Below are 18,230 nucleotides of genomic sequence, written 5' to 3'. Positions count from 1 at the left end.
GGCTGACTAAATATCAACTAATAACTACGAAGTCATTTCACTAAATAATTGAATTATTAGAGAGGATCAACTTTAACCCTTTATATTCTGTTCATATTCTGACTCATAATTAGTCTCTACATTGATTCACATTCATAAAATCCCCATCAGTCATATATAAATGTTATATAATCAATAATTTATGGTCCAGGAGAACATTTGATAGAATATGATTAATACAGCAACATGTTGGTTTTTGTATATTAACTGCACAAAAAGTGATGTGTTTTATTTCCACATTATTTTAACATTAGGAGCTAAAAGAAATGTGTATATGGTGTTTTTATAACTCTCATTTGTTATTAAAAAAAAAGGGTTGAATTTGACTCTGAACAGCATGTAAAGGGTTAACGTCACCACATACTTCACAAGTTAAAAATCTGACTTCACCTACAAGCACATACACTCATACTCAGACAGTAATGTTCATATAATAAGAGAACTGAACTGGACATTGTGACTTGTTCTCAGTCTGGATTTGCAGGAAGTTGATTTCAAAGATGTGCAAAGGTTTAATATTTAAGCTGAGCAACAGTTAAATAACCATCATGGAGAAAATGTAAAGGATGTGACGGAGTAAAGCTGCAGGTCTGTAGGTCAGGAGGACTATTATGAAATATTTAATTGTACATTTTCTGCACTCTAGTCTCAATATTAGCCGTCTAATTGTATAAAATGAATATAAATACATCAGATATGATTCTGCTGGTCTGTGAATGAGGATCTCAGCGAAGCTTCTGACCAAAGTAATGACCTGGACTGACTCTGCAGGAGGTGACATAACAAATATTACAAATTAATATATTCATTGTGTTCACGTTTTACACATTTTGAGTCAGAAAAGCAAACATATCAGGAAACATATCTGTGTGTGTGTGTGTGTGTGTGTGTGTGTGTGTACAAATAAAATTTCCATTAAAAGTCGGGAGGTTCATCGGTTGGGTGGTTGTCAGTTCATGTCCTTTTTTGTTTTCATGCTGGTTCTTTGTTAACTGAAGCGGCTGCTGAATTATGTCGGCCAATCATAACAATTTAAAGCCGATGAAAGGAAGCTATTAAAACAGAACCGAGGGCCCAGCCGGACTCGGTCGGCCCGGGTTAAGTTCTGAGCGGGAGGAACAGTGAAGGCAACAACAACACGTTACGTGAAAAATAAAACAGATAAAAAAGGGAACACTGATGGAGTTAAACGTCCTGTGTTGTCAGCTGAGCCCCGGCTTTGGGAAACACCAGCAAATTAGCTGCAACAACACTCCGGCTGTGTTTGTTGTCATTCCGGAGCCAGTTATGCCTGGCGTTGCTCCGCTGTAACCCCGCAGCGGTGACACCTATCTCGGCCTTGAACAAATACGGCGAGGTCCCGACCCCTCCGTGTTTGGATTCGCAGGCCGGGAGCCCAGACAGCCGCGCAGAGCCGCGACGCACGTATCAACACAAACCTCCACGCAGGAATGCAGCCGCGGCCCGTTTGACTCGGACACAGACCTCATCGTGACCCGGAGAGTGTGTGTGTGTGTGTGTGTGTGTGTGTGTGTGTGTGTGTGTGTCTGACATGCAGCACACAGGTCAGGCTGCCTCTGATACACACTGACAGAGCTTCAAACACACAGTTTCAATCTTTGTGATATTTTATTTTCATCTTTTATTTCAGTTTTAGGATAAAATTAACTTTATTGTCCCAAAGGAAATTTGTGTTGGTCTGCACATAAAGCAGATACATGACAGACACAGAGAGAGGACCAAAAAAAGCAACTGTGAACAGTACAGCATAAATACTAGGGCTGTCAGCGTTAACGCGTTAATCGCGATTAGATTAATGCAATCCATAACGAGTTAATCTTTTTTAATGGCATTTTAATGTTGCAAGCCTTTTTGTCCCTTCTACTCCCCCGTAGACGGCTCCTCTAGCTGTAGCGCTATGCTTTGAAGTGGCCTCCTGCAGTAAACCTACCGCGCTGATGGAAAGTAAGAGAGCTACTGGACTTTTGAACGGCTTGTTTAACTTTAAAACACTTCCAGACGCTTCAGTTGACAAGTCAAAAGTAAAATGCAACCTGTGTCAAACGGAGTTTAACTACCACCGGAGTACGTGGAGTTTGAGTTAGCACCTCCACGCTAAACACCCAGGTGCAGCCAAGCCAGCCTCAGCTCCACCAAAGGACCATTTTGGAGTGTGGGAGTCGCAGCAGAGCCGTGATTGATTCCCAGTTAAGACACTCTGGTAAGAAATGCTTTACATTATGGGCTTAAAACTGCCTTCAAATGTAAAATAACAGGATTTTAAACATGCAATTCAAAATTAACTATAGAAATTCTGCGATTAATCTCAATTAAAAAAATTAATCGTTTGACAGCCCTAATAAATAGTTAATGAGTAATGATCGTGTATAAACTGCACACATACAGCACCAACTTTTTTATTTGTCCAAACTAAAGCTAGTTATATATAATCTAATTCACACTATTTAAACTTTCATGTCACAGTTTGTTAGTAATTGTTAATAATTTGCGGATCTTTTGAATGAATTTGAAAATGAACATTGTTTTGAACCAGAGAAACAGATCTGTGAGCAGAGCTGAAGGTGGGCTGTATAGGCGATGACCGAACCCGAACCTTTATCTGGCTGCAGCCTGCAGGATGGGACGGAGTATTTAAGATGTATATTTACATTTGTCAGCATATATTTGAAGGTCAATGATAGAAATGTTGTATTTATTAGCATTTTTATTGATCAAGTGACAATATGCAAGAAAAAACAAAAAGCTTGAGCTTGCTAGAACATTTAGATCAGAGGTGTCAAACGTACGGTCCATGGGCTAGAACAGGCCCACCAAGGGTCCAGTTTGGCCCTCTGGATAACTTTGCAAAGTATAAATAAAACACACTCTTGTTCTTTTCACTTGACATTCACAGTCAATGTTTCTGATCCTCAGACTAAAAGGACAAATTTGTCTCTGTGGGCTTGAAGATATTTTATCAGTATCTCTTTATTTATTGGCGTATTTCAGTAAACTTATAACACTCTATGTTATTTGTAGGTTATTATGCAATAGTTTTACTGGTCCGGCCCACTTGAAATCAAATTGGGCTCTGTGTGGCCCCTGAACTCAAATAAGTTTGACACCCCTGGTCCAATATTAAATATGAAAAAAGTACAGAAAAATCAAAGACTGAAAAAAGACCATGATTAAACTTTCCTTCTCCCTGATATACACATAATCAGGTTGCATTGTAAATTGGGCGAAAACAAAATTGCAAATTTGAAAGTCAATGAGCCCTGTGCCAGGACTGTATCATAGTATATATTCTTATCCAAATGTAGTTCAAACCTCAGAGTGAAGTGAAAATAAAATTGATGAATGCCACAAATTCTTTTAAAACAAATCTGTTCACATGAATTCCTGCAAGATGACCAATATCTTTATATCTTATCTTTGATATTTGTAAAGCCAGCTGACACAATACATAATAATAAAAAATCAGTAGGAAATATCCTGAAACAATTCAGCACTTAATCAGCTTTCTTCTCACAGATCCATCCATTTTTGACATCGCAGCTCACAGCTTTCCATCCATCGCTCTCTTGGGTAAAAATCGCACAACGATGGCCGTCAGCAGGTTGTTTCATCCAGACGCTGAGGGGAGAACATGGTGGTTAGATTCTGACTGACACATTTTACCATTCATTCGATAATGAATGGATCAGAAAGCGTCTTACTCTTTCGTCAGATCACTTCCATTAACAAACTGCCAGCCGCCAGCTTCGGCTCTGAGGCCGATCCAGTAGCTGCTGATCCCCAAACTGGTCCGAGTGATGTTACTGATGAACTCCTGATGATCACAGAAAGAGAAGTCAACAGCAATGACATGAAAATAAAAGCAACATCCTCCGTTTCATTATTTACTGTATCAAAGGCTGTCACCATTCACTAATCTTCGCCCAGTGCTTTGAGTTGCTTAAACAGAACCATAAGAATGTTCCTCAGTGGATCCACACTGGGCTGGGTATCAGTACCAAGTAGTATCAATATGTCTCCTGTTAAACGATACCTGCAATTGATCCTTTTTATACCCAGAGCTAGAAAATATGACTATTCGTATGAACTCGCTCACAGCCAATCAACGCAAACGTTCTTCTATGTAATGCGACATGTGATTGGCCCACTGCCACAGCAGCTACGACCCGTCTGTGGTGGCATTTTATGCAATTTAATGCTTCTATTCACATGATAGATAGATAGCCTTTATTGTCCCATGGAAACATCTGTCAGAAACACCACCAAGCATTGAGAATAAATATACACACACTGCACAAACACCACCAGATACTGAACAACCGACACATATATCACACTCAGGAGGGCTGCTGGGTTATTGAGTGCTGAGATGGCAAACGATGAGTACTCATTTGGTATCGGTATCACTTTAAGGTACTTGGATTGGTACTAGTATCCTAATTTTTTAAACGATAGCCAGACCCAAACGACCAGCCCTCATGAGCATTTGATTCAACTAACCCTAACCCTTTCTAGAGAGGAGAAGACTCCATAACAGGATGAACATAAGTAACACAACATATATTCAGCTTGATTACTTACCAATCAGTAACCTCCATGTTTTGACCTTAAAGTGCCGCCGACTGACTCCCATTCAAAAAGCCTCAACTTTTCTGAGTCAATCATTGTTTTCAACGTGTCATTCTGGTCTCAGTCTCTAAATTAAGACCCTCTAATAAGTGTGCTGGTGATCATTTTGGAAATTATTGCTCTGTTAATAAGATTTGAAGACTTATTGTAGCTTTGATATCTGTCTTGTTGCTGTGATTGACAGTTGGCTCATCGGCTGCTCTCCCGGCTCTGGAACTCACACTGAATCCGACTTTCGCCAAATTATTTCACTAACTTTAATGTTACTTGATTACTTGATTCAGTATGAGATAGCAGGAAGTGTTTCCATTATGTGAAAGGCAACACTCAGCACTCCTTATTTGGACAGTCCTGGCTCCAAATGGAAAAGTCGTAAAGACAGGTTTCAAAGCGGTTCCAATGAAACCAACAGGTGGACCCTGACCCTGTGGTTAGACCAGGCATGTCCAAACTATTCCATAAAGGGCCGTGTTCCTACAAGTTTTGTTTTAACCAGTCAAGAGCACACAATTCAACCAATCAACTGTCTGAAGACTGAGATCAGTTGATTAAATGAGTCAAGCCTGGTGTTGGAATTAAAACCTGGTGCCACATTATGGCCCTTTATGGAATAGTTTGGGTTAGACCAATTGGAACCACTGCTTGAGTTTCTATGAAATTTAAATCAATCAATCATTTTTATTTGTATAGCGCCAAATCACATCAAAAGTTGTCTCAATGCACTTTTCACATGGAGCAGGTCTAGACTGTACTCTTTAATTTAACTTAAAGAGACCCAACATTCCTCCATGAGCAGCGCTTGGCGATAGCAGCAAGGAAAAACTCCCCAATTATAGACCTATCTCTAACTTTCCTTTCCTTCCAAGATCCTTGAGAAAGCAGTTGTCAATCAGTTTTGTGACTTTCTACATAACAATAGTTCATGTGAGGATTTTCAGTCTGGATTTCGAGCCCATCGTAGCACAGACAAAGCAATGCTGAAAGTTACATCTGACCTCTTAATTGCATCAGATAAAGGACTTCTCTCTGTACTTGTCCTCTTAGATCGATTTCAATTTGTACTAATGTGTTAATGATAAATCCTCCATGTGCACAAAAATTAGACATGGTATCCCTCAGGGTTCAGTGGTCGAACTAATACTACTGAGCTTATATATGCTTCCTTTAGGTAATATTATTCGGAAACACTGCACTAATGTCCATTGTTATGCAGACGATACTTAACTATATCTGTCAATAAAGCCAGATGAATCCAATCAGGTAACTAAACTCCAAGCATGCAGTTCATAGAAGTTCATAAGAGTATTGTGCTTGGCCCCAAACACTTTGCATTTTGTCTTACAATGAGTCTCTCATGCACATACTTTTGAAACACATTGCAGCCAAAACTACTAGCTCAGATACTTTCTAATTACATGAGCAGCCATTAAAAGTCTTTCAGTGTTACCTGCTCCTCTGGACTTTCTATAACAACCAAATCTGCCGTCTTGCCTCTGCAATCGTCTCGAGCTTCTTCCCAGCTGCTGCCGGTGTTGCTCCAGATCACATAGCAGCTGTCCTGGAAGTGAAACCAACCTGACTGACAAGGTTCAGTCTGTCTCTCTGAGAGAAATAAGACAAGAAAACATTTGGATTACTGTATTAATTATCAGTACCTTTTGGGGCAGAATGAAGAGGTATTAACTAACTTTTTCTCTTGTAAAAATATGAACTCCTCTGATTCCACCCAGGTGAGGTTGTTTCTGGTAATGCCATCCAGGTTGGTGTTGGAGTAGTTTCATGTCCTGCCCTGAGCTGCTGGTTTTCTGCCTTCACCTGCTGGTTTTCTGCCTTCACCTTCTGGTTTTCTGCCTTCACCTGCTGGTTTTCTGCCTTCACCTTCCGGTTTTCTGCCTTCACCTGCTGATTTTCTTCCTTCACCTTCTGGTTTTCTTCCTTCACCTGCTGGTTTTCTGCCTTCACCTGTTGGTTTTCTGCCTTCAGTTGCTGGTTTTCTGCCTTCAGTTGCTGGTTTTCTGCCTTCACCTGCTGGTTTTCTGCCTTCACCTGCTGGTTTTCTGCCTTCAGCTGATCTGTCACGCTATTGAAGTGTTCATAGGCTTTCATGGCAACAGAAAGGTACTGATTGGCTTGGTCTGAACTTTTAATCTCGTTGCTCAGCTTGGTGGAGATGACAGAGGTAACTGTGTAGTGTAAAAACAGGAGACATTGGTGAAAACAGTCGTGTGTTTTTTTTAATATAACATTTTATACAGACTAGAAATTCTGAATGGTTAACACCATCAATTAAAGACAATATATCAACTGTCATGAGCTATTAAGAGAAAATACATATAATAAATCTCTATTCAGACAATTCACATAGTAAGTACTTTACTTAGGGCAGAGCTACTGATGTTGGGCTGGAAATTGACTATATGAACCTCACACTGATATGATTTAGTACACAAAGTAATTTAGTACACATATTTTCTACAGTACAAACAAGATGGAGGCGTGCTGTGTCTCAAATCACACACTTCTTTTAATACCATAGACTGTATAAAAGAAATGGACGTAACATCCATGACGTCACCCATTGGTTTGTGGACTGCTGCTCGGAAGCCAATAGTTTCGAATCTAGGAAGCGGCATCTTGAAAATTTCAGGTGCATGCTGGGAAAAAAAGAACACGGATTCTACTTATATGGGCATGAGGCGGGGCCATGGGCGGAGCGGGGAGGTTGCTATGGTTGCGAGGGCTGGATCTCGAGGACATTAGGCAATCAGGATGTAGCCACGCCCTAATGCATACCCTGCTTTATCGTCAAATATAAAATCAGGGAGGCCAAAATGTCCCAAATGAACATCATACTGCATTGAAGAAGGCTTTAAACTAGCGATTGAGACCATAAACACATTTTGAAAACGTTTACTGAGGTTAGAAATCAAGTGAGAAGTTGGTGAATTCTCCATTGACTTGTATAGAGACGGTCGCCCCCTGGTGGCCTTTTGATAGAATGCAGCTCTAAGTTACTTCCGCGTTGGCCTCATTTCAGAGGACCGGAGCTGCCCGCCTGGTTAATACATTGTGTACTTACTGGTGCAGTGCGTACATTTCAACAGGTTAGTGTTGTCATTAGTGTTCCCATTATCGTTTACGGTACCAAATCATTACAGACTGTTAAATTAACCCAATAAAGCTACTGATGGTTTATATGTGACCACAGTATAGTGGTGCTTAGTGTAACTCAGCGATGTTCATTGTAGTTACAACGTCGTCGGAGGGCGACACTCAACTTTATGACCATTTTGAGTGCAACATCCAGGTTCTCATAGGCAAAGCAAGGAAGTTTTATTTATATAGCGCATTTCATACACAAGTTTCATACGCATGTTTCCATACTTCTCAGTGTGAACGCACCTATATACTCAAAATTTTAAGTGGAAGTACAGAAGTATGAAATTAGAGACATAGCAGCATTTCTATATCATCTTTTGATGAAACAGAGTGACGAGTTAATACTCACAGTGGATACGGAGAACCATGATTACCAACAGTATCACCCAACCGACTGCCACTGGTATAAAAGGCCGAAACTTTTTATCTGTCAAAAAGTAAGAATTCACTTTAATCACTGTGAGACTGTCAAACAGTAGATTTTTAATGCAAAACTAAATGGACACATAACGCTTTTGTCATGATAATCACACATTCAGTCATATATTTTGAGTCACTTGCAACAAAAAACTGTCTTTTGTTAAGCAATTAGCGCATTGTGTACCTGAAGGCAGGGGAGTGGCAGGTGTTTTATCCCCAGTGTTATAGTCTGCAGAAGAAATCAAACACAAATAATAAAGTGAAATATCCACACTGAATGTTAAACAGAAGGAGATCAATGCAAAAAATAAATGATGACACTGATGAAGACCACAAGCTAAAACACGTTGGCCTATTACTGCAGTTGTTCTGTATACTATAAGTGTTGCTGGATCTTTTACTTTGTTTTAGACTTTTTTCTTTTCTCCATGCACCTTGGAAGTAGGTAAAGGTGTGCCAGAAACCTCTACTCTGCTTCTGAAGGAGACAACAGATGGTGTAACAATCACCCACATTCATTTATTGATCAGCACAGACTCATTTACTGACTTCCCTGCTTTAACCACATTAAAATGTTATTTTCTGTGCCGATTTTTAGTTGGAGAGAGTTCAACTGAGTTCAACTTTGTGAGTTACAACAGTACAACCCTATCTCTGAACAATTACTACTTGTACACCCATTGTACATTACATGCAAGTCAATTTTGCTCTATTTATGCTATACTGCTTTCATCTGTATATACTGCATACTTATAGCAAAGGATCTTTATCTATGGTAGAGTCCTCATCTGTTGTGGCATTTCTGTCTTCTATGTGTAATTGTTTGTTTACCTTATATCTTTTATCATTTATCCTATCGTTTCCGTAATCGGCATAAATAAAAGTTGAACTTGAACTACTAATTGGCAACAGCAAATACATTTTTTACCAGAAACGTAATGCCACCCAGAAAACATTTTTCTGTCATCATATAATCATGAACACATTGGTAAAGTAAACATATCTACAAAACATTCACCGACAGCGTGTTTAGTTTGTTTTCCCCCTACAAAGTCCTCTCATAGCAACTAAAAGCATGACTTAAGGTTTTTATGGATCTGTTTAGGCAACTCAGAGCATTTAATAAGCTTTATTTTCCCTGAGGGGGGAATTTTTTCTTGTCTTCAATTGTATCCCAGGTAAATAGAGTTTACCTTGTTCCACAGTTTACTTGATCAAGATTTGGGAAATGTTGTGGTTAAATATAGAAACTAGACTCAACTTGAAGTGTGAGACATGGCATGTATAGTTTTTTAATATTTAGAAATGATCCTCCCAGTATGGAAGTGTCTTTGTCACCTAAAGGTAACCACGCACAGGGACGATCTGTAGGATCCCACTTTTATTTACTTATCAGCTGCCAATATCTGTACAGGATGTGCATGAGCCCATTTCTTTCATGGTGGGTCTAACCGACAAATAACTGAATATTTGCTGTATACCAACATTCACAAGAGCTAAATAGATAATGCGGCAAAAATAACTTTAAATATTCATAGCAAACACCAAGCTTTAACTGCACAAACTTGTATTCATTTAAATGATAACCAGCCGACATTTCTTTACACAAACACATTCATTAAGGCTTACAGACCCCTAAAAATATAACAGGTAGATTATTTTCTCCCCGTCATCAACAACGCTCAGCATTTCCTTTACAGTCATGTTAGCAATGAGAGACGTAACGTTAGTGTTGTTGATGTACTAGTTTGGTGATTAGCGTCAGGTCCGTCTCCCTTAGCAACCGTCACAGCAAACAGCAACAGCAACTTTTTGTCCATGTGAAGCCACCGTAGCTCAACTCTGCTCCACATATTTCACACCTGACAACATTATCCTTTACTTTCTGGAAGCTTTTAAACCATGCTGGACTTTTAGTGTGTCTTCGTCTGCATCATGTTCCCTCCAGTCAGCTAGCTAGCAGGCTAACTTACCAGCTAGCAGGATAACTTACTACCGAGTCAAAGTAGCCGAGGGCAGCAGTAAAAAATTCACTCTGTGTTTCAGGTTTTACTTAAACACAACAAACTTAGAGCTCCTCCTAGTGGCTGAAAGTGAAAATTGCTCTCCAGTAGTTGTTAATGAACCCCTCATACTAGACTACACAACTCAACTCTTGATTAAAGTTAAAACAACCACAGCACAAAGGTCAAAATTAGTCCCCATCATCAACAATTATTCAGTTTCAATGACCCACTCCTCGTACAAAGCAGGTAAAACGATTATTAAACTTTTCCGAGACCTGGTTCGATAAAAGAAGAAGAATCTCACAAATGTGATCAAGTGGAATTAAATCTTACCTCCAAACTCATAAACATTATCAGTGAATGTCGTCTCCTGTGTTTCTCTCGTCATCTTTCACAAACTCAGCAGAAGTCCTGAATGAGAGCAGTTAATGGTTTGCTTCTGTTTATCCCTCAGACGGCTGCCGCTCTGTGTTTGGTCTTTATATTTTACTTCTGTTTTTTCTTTTTTCTTAAAAGCTTTGGGGCGTTTTTGCGTTAGTAGGTGGCGGTGCAGCATAGGACCCTTCCCGAAATTGAACCAGGGACGCTGGTGTTACATGTCGTGCTTTAACCAGTTGGCTAACAAGGCGTTCCCTTTACTTCTGCTTTTTGACGCAGTCTGGGTGTGATAAGTGTGATAACAGAACATATCCTAAAAACAACCTTTTTTTCTAAATAAGTTGGGACCATTGATGTAACGTCACGTTGCAGATTACATTTATCCACATTTTAGTTCACGTTTATTTTTCTGTACATAATCACATTTTTATGATAAATACTGCTTACACCTGTTGGTGGATGTAGCCAGTATAAATCAGATACACTGCCTCACCAGTTTCCTTCTACAGTCAGACACCATTGTTTGTTGAAGAAATTATTAGGATATTATATTTTAAATCAAATCAAGAAACAATTGTTGTAATTTAATTTAATAAAGTAACTTCTTCAACTGAAAATTTTGGGCTGAAAAAAACAACAATCATGGTAACTTCATCTTAAGTCATGTGTTGAATCATAGAAAAAAGAAAAAAAAACACCTGATAACAATTTATAGGTCAACTCATAACTTCTCTTCTATTGTGATTACAGTTGATAAATATTTAATTTGACAGAATTTAAAAATCTTTAAAATATCTTTAAATATGTGTGTGGACAGAGAGTGAAAGAGAGAAAGAGGAAATAGTTCCAGTTCTCCATCATGAGTTCAGAGGTTCTGGTCCAGAGATGATTTTATTATTTTATAAAGAGACGTGCAGTCTAATGCAACAACTCTGCCATGAATTCTATGAACAAAGGTAATAAAATATTACTTGCATATGAATTCATTCATTGAAATGAATATAATAAATGCTTGTGTGTCTGCCATGAGGACGCTTGTCTGCTGCGCTGGACTTCACTTCTGCTTTTTTTTTTAAACATCTATATTTAACTCCTTATTGGTGTGAAGAGGAAGTGTTATCAAACATGTCCACATTACTCTGCAGAGTTGTAATCATACATATTAATGCTGCGCCCCCGTGCATGTTGGGCTGTGGCGCAGTTGGAGGTGTCTGCGTAGAGCCGGCTGCTATCACACATTACGTGAAGGGATGAAATAACACTTTCTGTGTGTACAGTACAGCCAGTAACTAACACAAACATCCAGTAAGTCATAATATAGAGAACACAGAATGTACACTTCCTGTAAATCGGAGGATGTTTATGTGACATGAGAACGTCTGATGCAGACTTTAGTTTATGATAACTTGTGTTATTGTGCTTGGTCCTAAACACCTTAGAAATTCATTATCAAATGACATAACTACTCTGGATGGCATTACTCTGGCCTCCAGCTCCACTGTAAGGAACCTAGGAGTTATATTTGATCAGGATCTGTCCTTTAATTCCCACATAAAACTAATCTCAAGGACTGCCTTTCATCTGCGTAATATTGCAAGAATTAGACATATCCTGTCTCAAAATGATGCTGAAAAACTAGTGGCTGGACTACTGTAATTCATTATTATCAGGCTGTCCTAACAAGTCTCTAAAGACTCTCCAGCTGGTCCAGAATGCAGCTGCTCGTGTTCTGACAAAAACTAGAAAGAGAGATCATATTACTCCCATCTTGGCTTCACTGTATGACTTCCCGTAAAATTCAGAATAGAATTTAAAGTCCTTCTCCTCACCTTCAAAGCTCTTAATGGTCAGGCTCCATCATATCTTAAAGAGCTTATAGTACCGTATGTACCTACTAGAACTCTGCGCTTCCAGCATGCAGGCCTACTTGTGGTTCCTAATATCTCTAAAAGTAGAATGGGAGGCAGAGCCTTCAGCTATCAGGCTCCTCTCCTGTGGAACCATCTTCCAGATTTGGTCCGGGGGGCAGACACCCTCCCTACATTTAAGAGTAGGCTTCAAACATTCCTTTTTGATAAAGCTTATAGTTAGGGCTCTTTGAGCTCTTAGCTTATGCTGCTATAGGCTTAGACTGCCGGGGGACTCCCCTGGTGCACTGGGCTCCTCTCTCCTCCTTCCTCTCTCTCCTTTCTACCCCAACCAGTCCAGGCAGATGTTCTCCCACTCTGAGTCTGGTTCTGAGGTTTCTTCCTGTTAAAAGGGAGTTTTTTCTTGCCACTGTTGCTCATGTCGGAATGTTGGATCTCTTTAAAGTTAAATCCTGAAGAGTTCGGTTTAGACCTGCTCTATGTGTAAAGTGCCTTGAGATTACTTTGTTGTGATTTGGCGCGTTATAAATAAAGATTGATAACTTTTCATCACAAAGGTCTTAAGGTGACACAGAGTGAATCTGGAGATGGATGGGTTTGAAATGTAGGAGGAGGTCATTAAAATAAAAGGCCTGGGATGGCCACAAAAAAAAAAACAATGCCAAAACTGAGCAGTTTTCAAAAAGATGTCAGACTTCCTGTTGGAGTTGGGCCATGGCTCCAAGAAGCTCTTTGAGCATCTAGACATGATACATGTGTCTTATGAATTTCATTCTTCTACTACAATTTGGAATCTGGAAGTCGGGGGGCCGCTTTGTCACGTCAACGCAGAAGCGCAGCATGAATTAAAGACAACTAACACACAATGCATAAAAGCCCTGATTTTTGACTTGCAGGTAAATGGACTGTATTTATATATCACCTTTCTAGTCTTTACGACCACTCAAAGCACTTTTATACACTGATGGAAGGATCTACCACACAGGGCACCAACCGGCTCATCAGGAGGGAGACTGACCATTAACACACATTCATAAGCCATTGTCATAGCAACGGGTTTAAGTATCTTGCCCAAAGACACATCGACATGTGGACTGGAGGAGAGGGGGAATTGAACCACCAATCTTCCAATTGGAGGACGACCGCTCTATCTCCTGAGCCACTGACATCAGAACAGTATGTAAATAACAGACAACCACGTAGGGATGATATGTCTCTTTAAGTTTCCCTTCTCTGAAACCAAGAACCAAACCAGGAAAACCAGATCCAGACCATCGTTCCTCCTCTACCAAACTATACTGTACAGGTAGACAGCGTACTCTTACCTGAATGACTGTATGTGAAGCAGAATTTATCACTGTGTCACTATAATGAAGATCTAAGAACAAAAATAAATATGTAAAACACACCACATGATACTTCTCTAATAACTGGGCCTTCTGAATGTCACACCATGTGTAACTGTTACAGAGGTCAGTGTTTCCCACAGATCTGAAGGCAATGTGTGGTGGTAGTCCGGCGACCGACGGGGGGGGGGGGGGTGGGGGGATTGGTTTCGCTAAACCGGCCGACGGGGGGGGGGGGGCTGTGTGTGTGAGCTATGTGAGAGAGACGCGTGAGTGACAGAGAGACGCAGGGAGAGCAGAGAAAGGAAAAAGGAAATGCAGCTTAACAAATACGATGCGTATTTTTTAATTAGCGTAAAAAAAAAAATTAATAACGAAACGCAATATGTGGCGGCCGGTGTTGAATCTGTGGTGCACCGCCACGAATTAGTCTATGTGTGGGAAACACTGGAGGTTAACAATGAAGTGAACACATCAAGAAAGAAAGATAAACAGACAGCCATATGAATCTGATTCATTATTATTCAGCTCCTGCATGCCAAACAAAAACATCTACAAACATAGTTAATCCTGTTTGTCAAACTCAGTAAACTGACTATTTATACAACGCCTCTGTTGTCATTACACTGCTATACTCTACATGCCACATCCTCCCATTCACACACACATTCACACACTGCCATGCAATGTGCCAACCTGCTCATCAGAAGGAGTTTTCTAATCATTCACACACACATGAACACACACTGATGACACAACAGGAGCAATTTGGGTTTTTAGTAATTTGCCCAACGACTGGTTGACATGCGGTTTGGACGAGTAGGAGATCAAACCACTGATGTTACCATAAGGGGACAAAGTGAGATAATTATTTAGTCACTGAATCAAAAGAAATGCTTACAACTGCTTCCTTTAGTGGTGATGAAGTCTAGCATGTAGACGCTGTAGATGTAGATCCAGATGCTGCAAAGCCCTCACAGCTGAGCTCCGTCTTCTTCTTTCCATCAACATCATGCAGAAAATGGATTTTTCACTTTTGAGCATCGATGCACAATCATCCATGCCCCCCCCCCCTCCACTAATGCTTATTTATTTAAAATGAAATAAAATAAATCCAGTCGCAAAAAAGAAACAGAAAAATGCAGGTGACAAATGTAAACGATATTAAACGTGTGAAAAAACAGACTTTTTAAAGATGTTCCTAGTCTGAAACTCTTCATCATGTGAGCCGTGATGGAGGCGCGATGGTGCAGCCGGTGGATGAAAGATAAGAATAATAAAAGGTTTTAGTTGTTTCATTCAGACAAGTGCATCACAGCTAACATCAGAAGTGTGAACTGTCAATCAGAGTGGGTCTCCGCCCCACACGCTGCTCAATCAGCCAGAATAAGTGAAAACACCTGTGTGGGTGTGTAGCAGCTTTAACACACATTCATGTACAGACACACTGAAACACTTCCACACATACTGTAGAATCACTAATGCATGAGGACACAAACACACAAACACACTGGTTCAGATGGCTTTAATGTGCCGTCGGCTGGGTGTGGTGCCCTGACAGAGTTCATGAATTAACTGAACTCTTGAACTGTAGTCTGGTATGTGGCAGACAGTCAGTCAGACAACCAGTCAGTCAAACAGGAACGATCTCTGTCTTAACAAGTCTGCTACTGAGCCCGAAAATCTCATTCTCATTTATCTCTCTCTCACGGATCAAAAAAAACTGGAATATTTCAATAGAAGTCAGAAGTATAAGATCCTGTACTGCTGTCAAAGTACCAATACTACAGAGTAAACATACTCTATTACTAGTTAAAGTTCTTCTTATAGTAGAAAACAGAAATGTAAAAATACTTTATTATTACAGTAAAAGTACTGCAGTATTATAGTAATGTAGTATGCAGTATTACAGTAAAAGTACTGCAGTATTATAGTGATGTAGTATGCAGTATTACAGTAAAAGTACTGCAGTATTATAGTGATGTAGTATGCAGTATTACAGTAAAAGTACTGCAGTATTATGAGTGATGTAGTATGCAGTATTACAGTAAAAGTACTGCAGTATTATAGTAATGTAGTATGCAGTATTACAGTTAAAGTACTGCAGTATTATAGTGATGTAGTATGCAGTATTACAGTAAAAGTACTGCAGTATTATAGTGATGTAGTATGCAGTATTACAGTAAAAGTACTGCAGTATTATGAGTGATGTAGTATGCAGTATTACAGTAAAAGTACTGCAGTATTGAGTGATGTAGTATGCAGTATTACAGTAAAAGTACTGCAGTATTGAGTGATGTAGTATGCAGTATTACAGTAAAAGTACTGCAGTATTATAGTGATGTAGTATGCAGTATTACAGTAAAAGTACTGCAGTATTAGTGATGTAGTATGCAGTATTACAGTAAAAGTACTGCAGTATTATAGTGATGTAGTATGCAGTATTACAGTAAAAGTACTGCAGTGTTATGAGTGATGTAGTATGCAGTATTACAGTAAAAGTACTGCAGTAGTATAGTGATGTAGTATGCAGTATTACAGTAAAAGTACTGCAGTATTACAGTAAAAGTACTGCAGTATTATGAGTGATGTAGTATGCAGTATTACAGTAAAATTACTGCAGTATTATAGTGATGTAGTATGCAGTATTACAGTAAAAGTACTGCAGTATTACAGTAAAAGTACTGCAGTATTATGAGTGATGTAGTATGCAGTATTACAGTAAAAGTACTGCAGTATTATAGTGATGTAGTATGCAGTATTACAGTAAAAGTACTGCAGTATTATAGTGATGTAGTATGCAGTATTACAGTAAAAGTACTGCAGTATTATAGTGATGTAGTATGCAGTATTACAGTAAAAGTACTGCAGTATTATGAGTGATGTAGTATGCAGTATTACAGTAAAAGTACTGCAGTATTATGAGTGATGTAGTATGCAGTATTACAGTAAAAGTACTGCAGTATTATGAGTGATGTAGTATGCAGTATAACAGTAAAAGTACTGCAGTATTATAGTGATGTAGTATGCAGTATTACAGTAAAAGTACTGCAGTATTATAGTGATGTAGTATGCAGTATTACAGTAAAAGTACTGCAGTATTATGAGTGATGTAGTATGCAGTATTACAGTAAAAGTACTGCAGTATTATAGTGATGTAGTATGCAGTATTACAGTAAAAGTACTTTCTTCCTCTCTCTCTCTATCTTTCTCTCTCTCTCTCTCTCTCTTTCTTCCTCTCTCTATCTTTCTTCCTCCATCTTTCTTCCTCTCTCTATCTTCCTCCCTCTCTCCTCTTTCTATCTTTCTTCCTCTCTCTATCTTTCTCCCTCTCTCTATCTTTATTCCTCTCTCTATCTTTATTCCTCTCTCTACCTTTCTCCCTCTCTCCTCTCTGTATCTTTCTGCCTCTCTCTTCCTCCCTCTCTCTATCTTCCTTGCTCTCTCTCTCTTCCTCCCTCTCTCTTTCTCTTCCTCCCTTTCTCTCTCTTTCTCTCTCTCTCTCTATCTTCCTCCCTCTCTCTCTCTTCCTCTCTCTCTCTACCTCTCTTTCTCCCTCTATCCTTCTCCCTCTCTCCTCTCTCTATCTCTCTCCCTCTCCCTCTCTTCCTCCCTCTCTCACTTCTTCCTCCCTCTATCTCTCTCCCTCTCTCTACCTCTCTTCCTCCCTCTCTCTCTCTTCCTCCCTCTCCCTCTCTCTTCCTCCCTCTCTCACTTCTTCCTCCCTTCACAGTGAACAGCAGCAGGATGACATCATACCTCCCGTTTCTTCCAAAACCACCGAGTCAGAAATGTGAGTTGAGAAATGAGAGCGTGATGTGAGAACGCTGCAGTTAAAGTTCGGTTAAGTTTAGACACAGAAACGACTGTTAGGTTTTATGGGAAACATCATTTTTTAGGGTTGAAATAAGTACTTAGCTAAGGTTAGAGAAACATTGTGGTCTGGGTTTAAATGGCTGCGTGGTTAAGGTTAGTGGACCTCCGTCGTCTCGGTTATATGTGGTTCAGGTTAGAAACAGGAAATGCCAACGATCTCCTGCGTCGGGGATTTATATGTAAATTTGAGCAACTGTTCAGAGGAAGGAAGGAGGGGAGGAAGGAAAGGAGGAAAGGAAGGAAGGAGAGAAGGAGGGAGGGAAGGAAGGGAAGGAAGGGAGGAAAGGAAGGAAGGAGGGAGGGAGGAAGAAGGAAGGAAGGAAAGGAGGAAGGAAGGGAGGAGGGAAGGAGGGAGGGAGGAAGGGAGGAGGGAAGGAGGGAGGGAGGAAAGGAAGGACAAATGGAAGGAAAGAAGAACTGATGACAGGAAGGAAGGAAGGAAGGAGGAAAGGAAGGAAGGGAGGAAGGAAGGAAGAAATGCCAACGATCTC

At 39.8% G+C, this 18,230-nt stretch overlaps 1 protein-coding gene across 1 annotated transcript; it reads right to left on the bottom strand.

The window, feature by feature from the left end:
- Nucleotides 1–3,551: 3,551 nt before the first annotated feature.
- On the bottom strand, nt 3,552–10,659 carry LOC128373266 (C-type lectin domain family 4 member G-like). Its single transcript, XM_053333557.1, has 6 exons — nt 10,605–10,659; nt 8,450–8,494; nt 6,375–6,869; nt 6,134–6,288; nt 3,759–3,871; nt 3,552–3,675 (listed from the first exon to the last, which is right to left on the bottom strand). Exons 1-6 carry the CDS (start codon nt 10,657–10,659, stop codon nt 3,552–3,554), a joined length of 987 nt encoding a protein of 328 aa, XP_053189532.1.
- Nucleotides 10,660–18,230: the final 7,571 nt, after the last annotated feature.

The sequence above is a fragment of the Scomber japonicus genome, chromosome 14, assembly GCF_027409825.1.
Source record: "Scomber japonicus isolate fScoJap1 chromosome 14, fScoJap1.pri, whole genome shotgun sequence".
In the NCBI taxonomy this organism is placed as follows: domain Eukaryota; kingdom Metazoa; phylum Chordata; class Actinopteri; order Scombriformes; family Scombridae; genus Scomber; species Scomber japonicus.
This window is presented reverse-complemented; position numbering and strand designations above follow the sequence as displayed.